The sequence below is a fragment of the Macaca thibetana genome, chromosome 1, assembly GCF_024542745.1.
Source record: "Macaca thibetana thibetana isolate TM-01 chromosome 1, ASM2454274v1, whole genome shotgun sequence".
NCBI classification, from domain to species: domain Eukaryota; kingdom Metazoa; phylum Chordata; class Mammalia; order Primates; family Cercopithecidae; genus Macaca; species Macaca thibetana.
The window spans coordinates 61112254-61129588 of NC_065578.1; the positions used below are offsets into that span (position 1 = coordinate 61112254).

General features: G+C 38.7%; 1 protein-coding gene across 7 annotated transcripts in view; it reads left to right on the forward strand.

Annotated features, from left to right (window-relative positions):
• PATJ (PATJ crumbs cell polarity complex component) overlaps positions 1-17335 on the forward strand; it is a 426007-nt gene that overhangs the window by 177815 nt on the left and 230857 nt on the right. For all 7 annotated transcript variants that reach the window (XM_050752580.1, XM_050752940.1, XM_050752817.1 and 4 more), the window contains one exon: positions 10242-10341. In XM_050752580.1, coding sequence (XP_050608537.1) covers positions 10242-10341 — 100 coding nt within the window. The remainder of the gene's footprint in view (positions 1-10241; positions 10342-17335) is intronic.

Consider the following 17335-nt stretch of genomic DNA (forward strand, 5'->3'; position numbering starts at 1 on the left):
CCTGATATTTAAGGAAAAGCTTTTAATATTTCACCATTGAATATGATGTGTACTGTAGGTATTTGTAGATAATCTGTCATGTAACTGTCTGATGGGTTCATCTTACCCACTGCCCAAATACAGTCGATTTATCAAGACAGGGGAATTGCAGTAGAGAAAGAGCCTAATGCATACAGAGCTGACTAAATGGGAGATTGGAGTTTTATTATTACTCCAATTAGCCTCCTTGAAAATTTGGAGGCTAGGGTCTTCTTTCAAAGATAGTTTGGGGGCTAGGGAATAGGGAATGCTGATTAGTTTGGTTGGTGATGAAATCATAGGGAGTCCAATACTGTCCTCTTGCGCTGAGTCAGTTCCTTGGGGGAGGCGAGGCAGAAGACCAGATAAACTTACCAGTCTGGGTACGTTGACTGATCCATCAGAACGCAGAGTCTGGAAAATACCTTAAATACTAGTTTTTATAATAGTAACATTATACATGGAAGCAACTGAGGAGGTTAGGAATCTTGTGGCTTCTGACTGCATGACTCCTAAACCGTAATTTCTAATCTTGTGGCTAATTTGTTGGTTTTGCAAAGATGGTCTGGTCCCCAGGCAAGTAGGGGGTTTGTTTTGGAAAAGAGCTATTGCCATCTTTGTTCCAAAGTTTAACTATAAACTAAATTCCTCCTATTGTCAGCTTGGCCTATGCACAAGGATGAACAAGGCCAAGGTATTGGAGGTTAAAGGCAAGATGGAGTTGGTTAGGTCAGATCTCTTTCACTGCAATAGTTTTCTCACTGTTAATAAGTTTTACAAAGGTGGCTTCAGTCAGGTTAAGGAAATACTCTCTTTCATTCCTGCTTTGCTAAGAATTTTTACCATGAATGGCATGGGCATTGAATTTAATCAGATGTATTACTAATCTCTAGTGAAAGAAGTGTGTGCATGTATAAATTTTTTTCTCCTTGAATCCCTTAATGTAGTAAATTATATTAATAGATTTCAGAATGTTGAACCAATCTTGACTTACTGGAATGCAATTTATTTGGTCATTTTTTTTTTTTTGGGGGGGGGGGCCCATTGCTGGTATTTCTTTTAGGATTTTTCCATCCATGGTCATGAGTGAGATTTGCCTAGAAATTTTCATTTATATACTGTCCAATCTGGCTTTGGTTATGGTAAACTACTAAAATGATTAGTAGGAGCATGTATTCTTTTAAGTTCTCTGAGAGTTTGTATAAAAAAAGAAATTATCAGCCGGGCACGGTGGCTCATGCCTGTAATCCTAGCACTTTGGGAAGCCAAGGTGGGCAGATCACAAGGTCAGGAGTTCAAGACCAGCCTGACCAACATGGTGAAACCCCATCTCTATTAAACATACAAAAATTAGCTGGGTGTGGTGGCATGCACCTGTAATCCCAGCTACTCCAGAGGCCAAGGCACGAGAATCCCTTGAACCCGGGAGGTGGAGGTTGCAGTGAGCCAAGATGGTGCTACTGCACTCCAGCCTGGGTGACAGAGCGAGACTCTGTCTCAAAAAATAAATAAATAAATAAATAAATAAATAAATAAATAAATAAATAAAAGAAAGAAATTATCAGTTCCTTCAGTCTTTAGTCAAGCTACCCTATGAAGCCATTGTGGGCCTGTGTTTTCTATGTGGGAAAAATTTAAAATACTGATTTAGTTCTTTAATAGTTATTGAATCATTCTGATTTTCTATTTCTTCTAGAGTCATTTTTGGTCATTGACTCTTCTAGGAATATTAATATCACCTAAGTTTTTACATTTGTTGGCATAAACTTGTTTGTGTATTCTTTTTTTTTTTTGGAAACAGTCTCGCTCTGTCACCCAGGCTGGAGTGAAGTGATGCGACCTCAGCTCACTGCAACTTCCACCTCCCAGATTCAAGTGATTCTTGTGCCTCAGCCTCCGAAGTAGCTGGAATTACAGGCATGTGCCACTATGCCTGGCTGAATTTTTATATATTTTTTTAGTAGAGACGGGTCTTACCGTGTTGCCCAGACTGGTCTTGAACTCTTGAGTTCAGGCAGTCTGCACACCTCAGCCTCTCAGTGCTAGGATTACAGGCCTGAGCCACCACGCTCAACCATTTCTCTTAACTTTAATCATCTCTGCTCCATTCTTAGTGGTTCTTTTTCATTCTGAATTATGGCCAGGCCTGGTAGCTCATGCCTGTAATTCCAGCGCTTTAGGAGGTCTAAGTAGGAGGATTGCTTTAGCTCAGAAGTTCCAAGACCAGCCTGGGCAACCTGGCAAGACCCTGTCTCTACAAAATATAAAATATTAGCTGGGTGTGGTGGTGTGCACCTGTAGTCCCAGCTACTTGGGAGGCTGAGGTGGGAGGATTGCTTGAGCCAGGGAAGGCCGCAGTGAGCTGTGGTCACATGATTGCACTCTAGCCTAGGGGACAGGGCAAAATCCTGTCTCAAAAAATTTTTTTAAAAGTAAAAAATAAACAATAATGAAAAATAAAATAAATTATAAAAATTAAAATTGGTAATTATTTGCTATATCTTTTTCTTGATTAATCTTGAAAGTAATTTTTCATTTAATTTTTTTTCTGAAGAATTACCTTTTGAAGTGTGTTCGTCTTATCTGTTATATCTTTTTTCTGCTTAATTAATTTTGTTCTCATCTTTATATTGCCTTGCTTCTTTGTTTGGATTCATTCCCCTTTTTCACTCCTTAATAATCTTTAGTTAAATGTGGAGATTATTAATTTTCTTTCTTTCTTGTCTAAAATAATTGTTTAAGGTTATAAATTTTTTCTTTCTTTTTCTTTTTTTTTTTTTTTTTTGAAGACACAGCCTTACTCTGTTTCCCAGGATGGAGTGCAGTGGGGTAATCATGGCTCACTGCAACCTCACTGCCAGTAGTCCTCCCATCTGAGCCTTCCAGGTAGCTGAGACCACTGACACACACCACCACGCCCAGCTAATTTTTGTATTTTTTTTAGAGATGAGGTTTTGCCATGTTGCCCAGGCTGATCTCAAACTCCTGGGCTAAAGCAATCTGCCTACCTCAGCGTCCCAAAGTGCCGGGGTTACAGGTTTGAGCCACTGCCCCTTGCCTAAATTTTGCTAAGTTCCTGTTTACTACATTCTAAGATTTTAAATTGAATTTCTGTTTTTTGGTACTAAGGGTTTTTTGTTTGTTTTGTTTTTGTTTTAAGCTCCAATGTGATTTCTCTTTGACCCAAAATGTATTTAGAAATATATTCTGAAGTTTCCACGTGAATATTTTTAAATATCTTTTTGTTCTTATGTTCTAATTTAGCTATAATCAGAGGTTGTTGTTTATGTAATATTAATTCTTTGACGTTGGTTGAGACTTGTTTTTAATGGCCTAGTACGTAGTTATTATGAATGTTATATTCGTGATTAAAAAGGATAGCTATTAAAGTGCATCCAAGTTTAAAATTTTTATATCATCCTGGGGGAATTGGCCCTTTTATTAATATGTGGCAGCGTTTAGTAATACCTTAAACATCTGTTTCACTCACTGATATGGTTTGGCTGTCTCCTCACCCAAATCTCATCTTGAATTCTCACGTGTTGTGGAAGGGACTTGGTGGGAGATAATTGAATCATGGGGATGGGTCTTTCCTGTGCTACTCTCGTGATAGTGAGATCTCTCCTGCCTCATGGAAATGTAAGTCCATTAAACCTCTTTTTCTTCCCAGTCTTGGGTATGTCTTTATTAACAGCATGAAAACAGACTAAGATACCCACTATCACTGAAACCATGTTGACTTTCTTCTTGTATTTGCCTGGTATGTTGGGTTGGAATTTGTTAAGCCACACACATAAAACGAAGTCAGGTCTTTAACTTTAGTGAATCTAAACTTGTATGGAATTCTTTTTTTTTTTTTTTTTTTTTTTTTTGAGACAGAGTCTTGCTCTGTCACCCAGGCTGGAGTGCAGTGGCGTGATCTCTGCTCACTGCAACCTCCGCCTCCCGAGTTCAAGGGAGTCTCCTGCATCAGCCTCCTGAGTAGCTGGGATTACAGGCGTGTACCACCATGCCCAGCTAATTTTTATATTTTTAGTAGAAACAGGGTTTTACCATGTTGGCCAGGCTGGTCTCGAACTCCTGACCTCAGGTGATCCACCCACCTCAGCCTCCCAAAGTGCTGGGATTATAGGCACGAGCCACCGCACCTGGACACTTGTATGGAATTCTTAAGGTGCACCTCTTTCCTCTTTTTCTTTTTCTCTTCCACCTCAAGCTAAGACCAAGGCCAGGAAATAAATCTTCTGTGATCAATATTTTGGCTTGTTTATTTTTTTAAACCTTTATCTACTACAGATTTCACCCCATTAGGAAAAAAGCCCTAACTGAATTGAACCCATGGGACAACTTTAATTACACATATGTACATGGGGGCCAATCAAGACACTGACTCCTTGAGGATTTAAGGAAAGGGTTTTTGCAAAAGATGAGGAAAAGTGTCATTAGGTTGTTTACCAAATTAAAGGATTGTCTGTTTAACCTGATTGGCCACTGTCTTTGAGTTCAGATTTTAATCACAAAGATTATATTCACATTAGCAGTAGCACATGTTATATTATCAGGCTGTTGTGGGTTTTTTGGGGGGACACCTATTAATAAGCATAGGTAATATATAAGATTCCAGAAGATGGTGGTTATTGCGTGCAGAGGTGTTTCTTTTTCCCTACAGATTGCAGGTAATTAGTTGCGGGATTCTTTGTCAATCTTTTAGAGGAACAAGCCTTTATTTTCAGGGATAGGAATTTGGGAGGGTGATATTTTTAGTCTAACTTCCCACCTTGCTTGGCCTCAAGGGGGCACTTGGGACTCATTAAATCCTTATCTCTCATTAGATAAAAATGTGTAGATACTGGATGATTATATAAAAGTCAAGACAATACTATCTGTAGTGAGAGAAAACAGATCAGTGGTTCCTTGGGGATGAGGTGTCAGGGGAAGAGGTGGGAAGGAGGGATTTAGATAAGACATGAACAGATTTTTAGGGATGATGGTTATGTTGACTATCTTGATTGTGGTGATGGATTCAAATTGTATCCTTTAAATGTGTGCAGTTTTGTACATGTCAATTATACTTCAATATATTGAATTAAAGCTGTTAAAGACAAACAAAAAAAATTCCTACCATCTTGCAGCTTGCGTTTCTAGTGGGGCAAGGCAAACAGGATAGAATCAGTAACTGCTACTTTATTTTTAAATTTTTTTTCAAAATGGAGTCTCACTCTGTCACCCAGGTTGGAGTGCATCAGTGCAATCTCAGCTCACTGCAACCTCCACCCCCCAGGTTCAAGCAAATCTCCTGCCTCAGCCTCCTGAATAGCTGGGACTACAGGTGCACACCACCACACCTGGCTAATTTTTGTATTGTTTTAGTAAAGATGGGGTTTCACCATGTTGGCCAGGCTGGTCTTGAAGTCCTGACATCAGGTGATCTGCCCGCCTTGGCCTCCCAAAGGGCTGGAATTATAGATGTGAGCCACCATGCCTGGCCAGTAACTGCTACTTTAAAGTAATTTGGGGACAAGACATGGAAACCCACAAAATGTGACATTTGGAAGGGACTGGAATTTAAGCTCCATGAGGGCAGGGACCTCATCTGTTGGATTATTACTCTACCTCTATTGCCCGGAACACTGCCTGGCGTCATATATATTTCTTGAATGAATAAAGAATCCTAAAATCAAATCAGATCTCTGGCTTTAGGTTTCCAAGGGTTGGCAGATGCCCTCCAGGCAAGTGTCACCTTCCAGTGCTCCACTGGACCTCCTGATTTGGGATTTATAGTTGTTTCTGACTTCAGTCACATGTCACAAAAGCACTGTTTAAACTTTAATCTGTCGTTTTTATGTGGTTAAGAAGGGTTCTTCAGAATACCTAATCTACCCTATTGCTGGAATTTTGTCAATTCATATGTTGATGCAAAGATGTGAACATTCATCAAGTGTTTATTGGTTACCTATAGTTAACCAGTTACTGTGCAGCAATCTGGGGATATAACATCAAAAAGGAAACATATAAGGTAACACTCCGTGGGGACACAGACAATGAACACCACGTAGGTGAATGAACTGGTTGCTACTCCAGCCACATCTGGGAACAAGATAATGTAATCAGTTCAGGAAAATTCCACATAAGATCCCAGGAAAGAAAAAAGTATGTGTGTGATTCTTATCAACTTTGGACTGCTCCATTAAACCAGTTGAATTTCAATGCATGGCAAGGGTATTTGTATTCAGTAAAAACCCCAGTAGGAACCTGTAATACCAAAAGTCAACTGAGTTATTTGTCACAAAGAAAAACACCTAGCCACTGCATTAATGTGGCAACAGGAGAAATCAAATCAGAATCTACATCTTCATTACAGGATGGTCTTTTAGTGGTTGCTGAATGCTCTTTTTACTGTATTACTTTTCTCTGAAATTGCATCTTAGATGCCAAGCATTTTACTACATTCTGGAATGACAAGGTGCCTTCACCATAAGAGGCATTCAGATCAGGGTGCCACGTGGAGTGAAATAAAGAGAATGTAATTAGTATGAAAATAAAAATGTGCCCAGCATGCTTTGAGAGCATACTCTTTTCAAGGTTAGGAAGCCAGGTGACTAATCTCTCTCTTTAAAAATTATTATCACTAGAAGTTTTTTTGTGTATCTTATTTTCTCCTTAGTATAAAAGCAAGACATGGTCTCAAGAATCATTGACAATACAAATCACCTGAAACTCATTTCTAACGAGGTCTAGGTTTGGTTTGAGATCATTCACTTTAAAAACAGAGAGTGACTAAAAACTAAACAAACAAAAAACCAATGAGCAGATCTTGCGTAAGTCTCTAGTTTTATTCTAGTTTGCCTCGGTTTACTGTTTTTTGATCTGTTTTGCATTATGTAGAGTGAAAGAATAGGCAATCAGGATTCATAGAAACGCTAGTATTGGCCAGGCACAGTGGCTCATGCCTGTAATCCCAGCACTTTGGGAGGCCAAGGCGGGAAGATCATTTGTCAGGAGTTCAAGACCAGCCTGACCAACATGGTGAAACCCCATCTCTTCTAGAAATATAAAAATTAGCCAGGTGTAGTGGTACAAGCTTGTAATCCCAGCTACTTGGGAGGCTGAGGCAGGAGAATTGCTTGAACCTGGGAGACGGAAGTTGCAGTGAGCCGAGATGGCACCACTGCACTCTAGCCTGGGTGACAGAGTGAGACTCTGTCTCAAAACAAAAAAGAAATACTAGTATTAACTGAAAGTTCCTAAAAACTCTTGGCTATTTTCTAAGGTTGTCTTCAGTGTTATTTCATATATTTTCTTTCTTCAAGAGGTTATGAACTTTGATTATGTGAATTTGGATTCTTACATAAAAATGATTCTGAGTTTGTGTTTTTTGTGAAAAAGAGATTCTTAAAATTATTATTAAAAGCCTTGTACATTTAAAGTAATGTAATTTTAGTCAACTATTATTTTCTGGAAACTCTGGGACTATTACATTTAAATAATACTCATTTCTATAAGCAATCAGAAAGAGATTCTTTATTTTGAGAAATTTACATCCAATTTATTAATATGCTGTGAAGGTAGGAAAATATTTCACACTCAAAATGAAAGGTAAGGACTTTTCTTTCTCCAGTGCGGATACACAGAATGTGTTCAGCTTCTGTCCTGCAGCTATAGCCATATGTCGAATGTAGACACAGGAATGCAAAACCCCACTGGTTTTTTGTCAAAGAGCTGTTCTTTCCAGTGGACCCAAGACATGGTCTTGTACAAAAAGACAGACAGGCACACAAAAAGACTAAACAATGCATTCTCTGTTGTCTCTCAACCAATCGAGAATAGATCTTTATAGAATCAATATATTATAGATTCTCATCCCAACAAATAACTCTAAATGGTCAGACCATAAAACCCAACTTCATTTATTTCTACTATCAGTGAGGAATTACAAGTACGTATCAGAACCAAACTTGGTCTCATATCGGAAACAAAATCATAGAACTGGAAATAAAAATCAGAGAAACTCTCAAAAAAGCAAAGTTCTGTTGCCACTTGGAATTAACTGTGGGTGCCAAAAAATCATGTAAATGGGCTTAAACAGCTCATGAATTGCATCTCTGAGGCATCACAATTTAATTGGTTCTGGTAGGTGAGTCTGCTTGAGCATCTCTGTGGGACCTCCAAAACTGTTCAAAGCATAATTTAAGAAAAAAATAAAAACATGACTGAAAATTATGCAAAATGTGCAGGTGCCAGGTATTTATTTAACTCATTAATGAGGGAACCAATAGGATGGTAAGTCTGGTGCAGAGAGAATTGAAGAGAGTGAAGTGCTATTGAAGAGAGTGCTAAAAGAAAGAATGCTTAAGATTCCGATTTAGATAAAAAACTGGTTAATGTCTTACAGGGCAATAAAACTGTAACCTTTGAAGTGATCTTTTCTACAGGACTAAAATCATTTGCATCTCTACCAGACACAATTAATATGCAATGATATTGAGCAAGAATTATTTGCATCTCTGACATTTTTCTAAGGTTAATAATACGTCAGGGAACCCAAACAGCACGAGTGACAACCAGTTGTTTAGTCATTCAGCAAATCGTTCAGGGAGGCCTACTGTGTCCCCAGGACTGTTCTCAGAGTTGAGGATACCACAGAGTCTGTTTTGTGTTTTACCCTCCTGAAGGTCATAATCACCTGGTCTGGTTGTACATCCCTTGCTCCGGCTGCCTTTGCCACACCTGGGGAGAGCCTGGCCCTGTACACACCCTTCTCTCATGTGCAGTATCTGGCAATCCACATTCAGATTATAAGGAGACCAGGACATGCTTATTCTGTATTCTTTTTCAAGAATATCAGTAGAAGCTAATTAAATAAATCAGTTGTACAATTTTGCCTTAGACATAAAAAATTCCATTAAAGAGAATTCATCTGAATATTATTTTAAAACCTGGCTGTCTTTGTTCTGAGTATTGTCTTTGATATAGAATATCCTGGTTCTGAGGAAAAGGTTTACTGAAAAGAGTTCATTTGCCTTTACTCTTCATTTCACTCAGTTTTAAGTTTTTTTCAACTTAAAACAATCAAAGAGACAAAGTGATTACATTTCTGGATTCTCCTCTTGCCTAAGAGGCATTTTGTATTTGGCATCTTCCGTCATCACTCTTGCATTTTATAGATTTTTGCATTTTCTACAAGTGTATATAGTTTCTGCTTTGGCTCGACATTATCTTAAGTAAATAAGGGTGTGTGCTTTCCTTTATGACTCTCAAATAGTGTTTTCTATTTTGGAGGAATTTATTACATGCCTGCTTTCTGTAATGGACCACTCATTGGCCACTTACTGAAGTGTATCCTGCCATTAGTGGTTTTGTCATATAAAGCATAATTGAATGTACTTTATTGAAATCCTGTAGCATAATCCAGTTATTTTGGTTTTTGTGAAGTGCTTGGGTATATCGGCTCCTATTCTTTTTAGCAGCTTGAGTCTCACCGTTGAGTTTGGCATGTTTTATTTTTCCCATCGTTCAAGAAAATGTCTTCATTCTGTGAAGGTAATTTGATCCTAGAGTTTAATTCTACTTTAATTGTGTATATGAACCAAATATTGATGTGCTGTATCATTTCATATGTGAATTGAATGAATATTTATGCAGATATAATTATTCACCATGAAGATATCTCTTTTTGAAAATGTTGAAGTGTGTGTTGACCATCTATAAATTATAGATGAATACATTTTCAGTTAGAAAATCTTGGTCTGTCACGTGTCTTTTAAAGAATAAAATCTGTAACTTCTACAATTGAAGAAAAAGTTTAAATCATTGTAGAATTAATACAATGGATAGTTTTTACTTTTACATTTATTTTAGAAATGTCTTTCACTTGAATTTTCTGGTTAATAACAAAATTAAACTTCCACAATGTAAATAAAATACAAATAACCGATTTTCTCACTAGAGAAAGGAATGCATTCTTTTAGGTAGCTAATAGTCTTAAAAACTTGCTTTTAAATTCCTATTTTTCTGCATTAGTGTGTTTATATCACAGAGTCACTTTTATATTATAACATAAACATAAAAGAATACATTGTGTTTGTTTTACAATCCTCATGATACGAATGAAGTTGGGTATGGTCTAAATATTTCCAGACTGTCTTTTTATGCTTTTTGTCGTTGAAAGAAGAGCATTGTACAAACACAGCATTTAACCCTTCTCTCAAATTTTGCATCTTCAGAGGCAAGGAACTGCCCCACCGCCGATGAAACTCCCTCCTCCTTATAAAGCTCGGTCTGATGACAGTGATGAAAATGAAGAAGAAGATGCCTTTACCCACCGTGAGTGCCTTTTCACTATTTAGGGTAGATGCAGAACTTATTAAATTATGTTTTAACGACTGTTGTAAATTATCAAATACATGGCTGTGAGTTCTTCAAAAATGTGCATGAACGTATGCTGAAAAAGCAAATCTATACCTTTGAAGCTTTTGTGGCGTCATTTCCTCAGCTTTTCCCTTTGACACTGAGAAAGGGAATATTGAAGGAAGCTATATTGTACACTATTTTTCCTGTATTTCCTTCTAATCTTATTGTTTGGTTGTGAATACAAAAATGTCCCTAGTCTTTGAAATTAGAAGTTGACCCATAATTATCTGGGTTGGATGTAGATTTCAGTTGTTGATTACTTGCCTTACTCAAAGTGATTTTGCTAATGCAGAATCACAGAAGGCCCACCAACTTGTATTTTGTCCTTTAAAATTCATCTCACGATTTTCTTTTGCATTAGATGAATCAAATATCCATTCATACATATATGTAACTGTGGCTTTACTTAAAATAATTTGCATTTCTTTTATGTCTGTATAGTGTATACTATTGCTAATGTATACCAAATTTCTTTTGGAGGTGATGAAATGTTCTAAGATTAGATAGTGGTGATGGTTACACAGTTTGTGAATATACTAAAATCACTGACTTATACATTGTAAATTGGTGAATTTTATGGTATGTGAAACATATGCTTCCTTAACAGAATGTTTTCCCTTCTACAATATAGAAAAGGAATTCAACATCAAAATTGAGTCAAAATTCTTACTCTAGCAGTTCCTAGAGTGTGACCTTAAATATGCCCTCTTCTATAAAAAGGGTGCAATAATGATACCTACTTCATAGGGTTGTAATGAGGATTAAAATAAAGCAATAAAGCCTTTAGCCTGCCACATAGTGAGTCTTTGATAAGTATTATATAGCTCCTATTATGGTTATAATAATTATTTATATTTTTCTTAATAAGTAACAAATATATAAATAGAAATAAAATATAAAATAAATGTAACTTTATAATAATTAAGTTGATGTTATAAAAACTTGAATTGTACTTTGCAATTTTATAAAGCCCTTTCTAGTGTCATTTTCTTCATGCATTCAATAAATCGTTTTTGAATACCATCTGCTTTTTAGTAGCAGTGTTAAGTGAGTCTGCGATGGAATGAGTAACACATCGCTCCTTTTGTCTTGATTGAACCACCACCCTGGAAGGGATAATGCAAAGGCATGGGAACAAAGTGTGATAAGTGTACTGTGGGCTTTAGTTCTCAGTCTCTTTTTGGAGAGCTACACATGGTATATAAAGTTGATATGTATGTGCACATGTGTAATATATTTCCTTGTTCTGATATAGATATCAGGGCAACTGCCACAGAATGGAGCTGAGTTGTTGATTACTCCATACATTCTGGTTTCCTAGAAGGCCAGTATTTGTTGAGGTGTGCACCTAAGATTATGTTCTAATCCTAGTTCCATTACTTGCTAGTTGTGAGTTTTTGGACAAGTTATTTAACTTCTTCATGGTTCACACTTGCTTATCTATGTGGGGGTGAGCGAATATCTTATAACCTGCCTCCTAGTATTGTTGCAACAATTAGAGGAGAAAAAGCTTTTGAAGAGCTTAGTACAGGCAATGTGATACCTACTAAATGCTCTGGTTTACCATGTACCAGTCATTGTTTTAAAGCCTTTATGTGTGTTATTAACTCAGTCAACATACTAATTTTGTGAGGTTCTAATTATACAAATAAAAGCTCAGAGAAATTAAAGAATGTGTCTGAAGTTAGACACCTAACAAATAGTAGAAATGGGGTTCAAACCCATGTACTCTTACTCCAGAACCTGTAACATGATCGACACTTGCTGTTACTTAAAACTCATTATGATTGCAGAAATAGGTAGAGCTGGGCACAGTGGCTCACGCCTGTAATTCCAGCACTTTGGGAGGCTGAGGCAGACAGCTTACGTGAGGTCAGGAGTTCAAGACTAGCCTGACCAACGTGATGAAACCCCGTCTCTTAAAAAAAAAAATAGGTACAGAGTGATTTGGGGTTCTCTCTTAAATATCACTTCTATGCCTAAAATAGGCAGACTCAGCAGTGTCCTCCCCAAAGTCACAAGCTCATTTGCACAGGCACATATATATGGCAGCAGTGGGGTCAAGAAGGACACTAATTTACTTCAAATGCAGAAAAAGACTTCTAATATTGAGCCATTCTTGAGCTATAATATTATACATTTCATAGATTCTCCAGCAGACCTATTTTGGCTGTGTATATTACTTTTCTCTTCATTCATTTTGCTTCCTAATTTTTTTCCTTCCCAGTGTACCATCCCCATTTTATACCCTATTAAATTTACTGTTAACCTTCTCCAGAAGAGTTTGAACTGTATGGAGGTATTTGTTAGATAATTCACATTTGAAATGCACATGAACCTGAAGCCTCTGGCCTTCCAGTATTTCCTTTTGAAATAGATCCCATGGGTTTTTCTTTGTTCCTTGACTCATATTAAATGAACACTCTGCTCATCTGTTCTAAACTAAAAGTATTTTGGGTTGCTGTTTTATCAGATTCTTGTCCGAAGACTAAGCCTTTGTTTTTACAGTGATGAAAGTATGGCTCTGTAACTTTCCCAAGGACCATGATTCTGCAGCAGATGGCTGCAATGTAAGCTGTCAGCATACAGGGAAGTGCTGATTTTATTAGAGAGATCCAGGGATGAGATACACATAGTTTTTGGGGGTTTTTCGAGATGGGGTCTTGCTCTGTCACCCAGACTGGAGTGCAGTGGCACAATCATGGCTCACTGAAACCTCAGTTTCCCAAGTAGCTGGTACCACAAGTGTGTGCCACCAGGCCTGGCTAATTTCTTTTTTTTTTTTTTTTTTTTTTTTTGGAGACAGAGTTTCACTCTTGTTGCCCAGGCTGGAGTGCAGCAGCACCATCTTGGCTCACTGCATCCTCAGCCTCCCAGGTTCAAGCGATTCTCCTGCCTCAGCCTCCCGAGTAGCTAGGATTATAGGAATGCGCCACCACTAATTTTGTATTTTTATTGGAGACAGGGTTTCTTCTCCATGTTGGTCAGGGTGGTCTCAAACTCCTGACCTCAGGTGATCCACCCACTTTGACCTCCCAAAGTGCTGGGATTATGGGCGTGAGCTACCACGCTCAGCCTAATTTTTTAATTTTTTTGTAGAGATGGAATCTTGCTATTTTGCCCAGCTGGTCTCAGACTCCTGGGCTCATACTATCCTTCCCAAAGTGCTGGGATTATAGGCATGAGCCATCACACACTAGTCTAAAGCATGTTAAGAGCTGGCTTTACTAGTTACTTAATTATAAAGTTTATTCAGATAAGAAGTGTTTATTGAGTTGGATGTTATGCGTGGGGAGACACTGTTATAGGTGTTGAGAATATGGAAGGGAACATGGCCATTGCTCTCATTAGCTTAGATTCTGGTAGGGAGAAAGATTATAAACAATCAGATAGTTTAAATAGTGATAAGGTCTCTGAATCAAATAAAATAATAAAATTTAAAAATTATGTTAAAAATAAATTTTAAAACAAAAATAAAAAATAAAAACAAAACATGGTAGCATGAGAATAAGTGCATTGGAGAAGACGTTATTAAGTGGAATGGTAAAGAAAGGCCCAAATAGGCTGGGTACCGTGGCTCACACCTGTGATCCCAGCACTTTGGGAGGCTAAGGCAGGGGGATCACTTGAGTTCAAGACCAGCCTGGGCAATATGGCAAAACCTATCTCTACAAAAGTTACAAGAAATTAACTGGGTGTGGTGGTGAGCATCTGTAGTCCCACCCACTTGGAAGGCTGAGGTGAGAGGATCGCTTGAGCCTGCGAGGTAGAAGCTTCAGTGAGCCGAAATCATGCCACTGCATTCCAGGCCGAATGACAGAGTGAGACTCTGTCTCCAAAATGAAACCTAAATGAAGAAGGAACCACACTGCAAAGATCTGGCTCATATAGTCATCATATAGATGAGGGCTTTTTGGAGCCTGAGACTGTGACCCACAGTAAAATACACTTTACTTAACCAGTATAGAGGAACACACACAGGAACATGCATGTATAATTGAAACAAAAGTTTTATGAAATATTACTCACCTTTATAATGTGTGAATTTTATTCTTTTTTATTTTATCCTATTTCATGTTTTTAAACATTGGTTGCAACTCAGTATATTTTATGACTAACAAACAAGTCACAACCTGCATTATGAAAAACACTAATTTAGATCCAAGGCTTTCAAACTTCAGTGTGCCTCAGAAGATTCCAGAAAGCTTATGAAAACAGTAATTGATAGTCGTGGTCATTCCCTGCGCGCCCCCCCACCCCCCCAACACACACACACAGCCCAGGCCATTTCTGATTCCTTAAGCCTGGACCTGATCATTTGCATTTAGAATTAGTTTCCAGGTGATGCTGGTATCACACTTCTGATCCAGAGACTACAATCTGAAAACCAAAACCACTGATCGAAATGGTCTTTAAAGTCATGGGAGCCCATAAGCTTACTTAGGAATACTGTGTAGACAGCAACAAGAAGCAAACCCAGCACCTGCCCCATGAGCCAGCAAGGAACACTTTAGCATAAGAACACTTCCAAGAGATTAGGGGATTATGTTGTTTATGAGAGAACGGTGTTTCAAGAAGGCTGTCACTGACCTTCAGTGGTCAAGGGTGGAATGCTGCTAAGAAGTTGAAGAGGCTGGAGACATGAAAATAACCATTGAATTTAACAACAAGAAATTGATGAAGAAGAAGAGAAAAAGGACACTTGATAAAATAACTGTAGTATGCAGGGCGCAGGTGCTCACACCTGTAATCCCACCACTTTGGGAGGCTGAGGTGGGCAGATCACTTGAGGTCAGAAGTTCAAGAGCAGGCTGGCCAACATGGTGAAACCCCATCTCTACTAAAAATACAAAAATTAGCTGGGTGTGGTGTTGCACACCTGTAGTCCCAACTAGTCAGGAGGCTGAGGCACAAGAATCGCTTGAACCTGGAAGCAGAGGTTGCAGTGAGCCGAGATTGCGCCACTGCACTCCAGCCTGGGCAACAGAGGGAGGCCCTATCCCCTCCCCCGCCCCCCAAAATAATAAGCATAGTAATTATCATTCAGATTATTATGAAACTTAAATGTTACAACCAATATACAGAGTTGTGGTATGTAATGAGCATTTATATTTTAGATCACTTACCTTGCATGGTTGAACGTATTTTATGACATTCTGGTGTCTAATTATCATAAGAAGTCTTATAACCATTAAGTGAGAATTATGAAAAAAATTAAGAAACAATGTACTCCATCAGTGCCTAGCTCTTGGCAAAACTACCATTATCAAAGGTTGCAGGATTTGTCAAAGGTATGTATTGATGGTGCAGGAACTTTTGACTTACCTTGAGGAAATGGCCTTTCATACCTGGAATTAAAATCAGATTGTTTTGTCAAGAATTCAAGATTGGCCAGGCGGTGGCTCATGCCTGTAATCCCAGCACTTTGGGAGGCTGAAGTGGGCAAATCACAAGGTCAGGAGTGCAAGACCAGCCTGGCCAACATGATGAAACCCCATCTCTACTAAAAATACAAAAAATTAACTGGGCATAGTGGCGGGCTTCTGTAATCCCAGCTATTTGGGAGGCTGAGGCAGAAGAATCGCTTGATCACTTGAACCCGAGAGGCAGAGGTTGCAGTGAGCCGAGATCATGCCACTGCACTCCACCTGGGCAACAGAGTAAGACTACATCTCAAAAGGATAAAAAGAATTCAAGATCACTGAGAGCATAAAGAGATCACTCAGTTGACTGTTATGTGGTGACTTGAAAGTCTTGATTTCTAACTTTAATCCTTCTTTGCTCTTGTGACCCAAATTTTCAGTTGGCTCTTGGGAAGATGCCATGTCTTTTTTCCACTAGCACTTTCAATTTTCTAACCAAAATAAAATGTTATGTCTTCTCCAAGGCTGACCTTTTACCTTCTAGTCCCAGTTTTGTCTAAAGCCATTACCAGCACTTCCATCCCCCAACCCTAGAATGAAACTTCTCTTCTGTTTGTTATGTGTCTTCCTGACAATGGATCAACAAACATACATGAATCTTCATTCCCAGTCTCTTTCGCATTTGTAGTTGTTCCTTTACTTTTTTTTTTTTTTTTTTTTTTTTTTTGGAGATGGAGTCTTGCTCTATCGCCCAGGCTGGAGTGCAGTGGCCTGATCTCAGCTTACTGCAACTTCTGCCTCCCGGGTTCAAGCAATTCTCCTGCCTCAGCCTCCTGAGTAGATGGGACTACAGGCGCATGCCACTGCGCCTGGCTAATTTTTGTATTTTGTTGTTGTTGTTGTTGTTGTTGAGATGGAGTTTCGCTCTTGTTGCCCAACCTGGAGTGCAATGGCCAGATCTCGGCTCACTGCAACCTCCGCCTCCTGGGTTCAAGTGATTGTGCTGCCTCAGCCTCCTGAGTAGCTGGGATTATAGGCATGCACCACCACGCCCGGCTAATTTTGTATTTTTAGTAGAGTTGGGGTTTCATCATGTTGGCCAGGCTCCTGACCTCCTGACTCCTGATCTGCCTGCCTTAGCCTCCCAGAGTGCTGGGATTACAGGCGTGAGCCACCGCGCCCGGCCCTTTACATTTTTATCACCAGTTTTAATAATTACATGATAATAATCAGAGTCCCTTGAGTACCCAACTATGTGCCGTACATTCTCCCCAACTTTTTGAATGCATTCTCATTGGACATACAGAAGAGCCTTTGAAGAAGGTATTATACCTTCTGCTGATTTCAGCTTTGTGTCACCTCCTTTGGAAAACCTTGCCTGACTCCTTAGTTCAATATAGGTTCCTGCATTTTTCTTTTATAGCAATTAACAAAATACCATGTTAGTGTACTTACTAGATTAATATCTGTCTTCCCCGCTTAACCTTCTAAGTTCCATGAGGCTAATGACCCTCTCTGTTTTGGCCTGGGACATTATACAAACC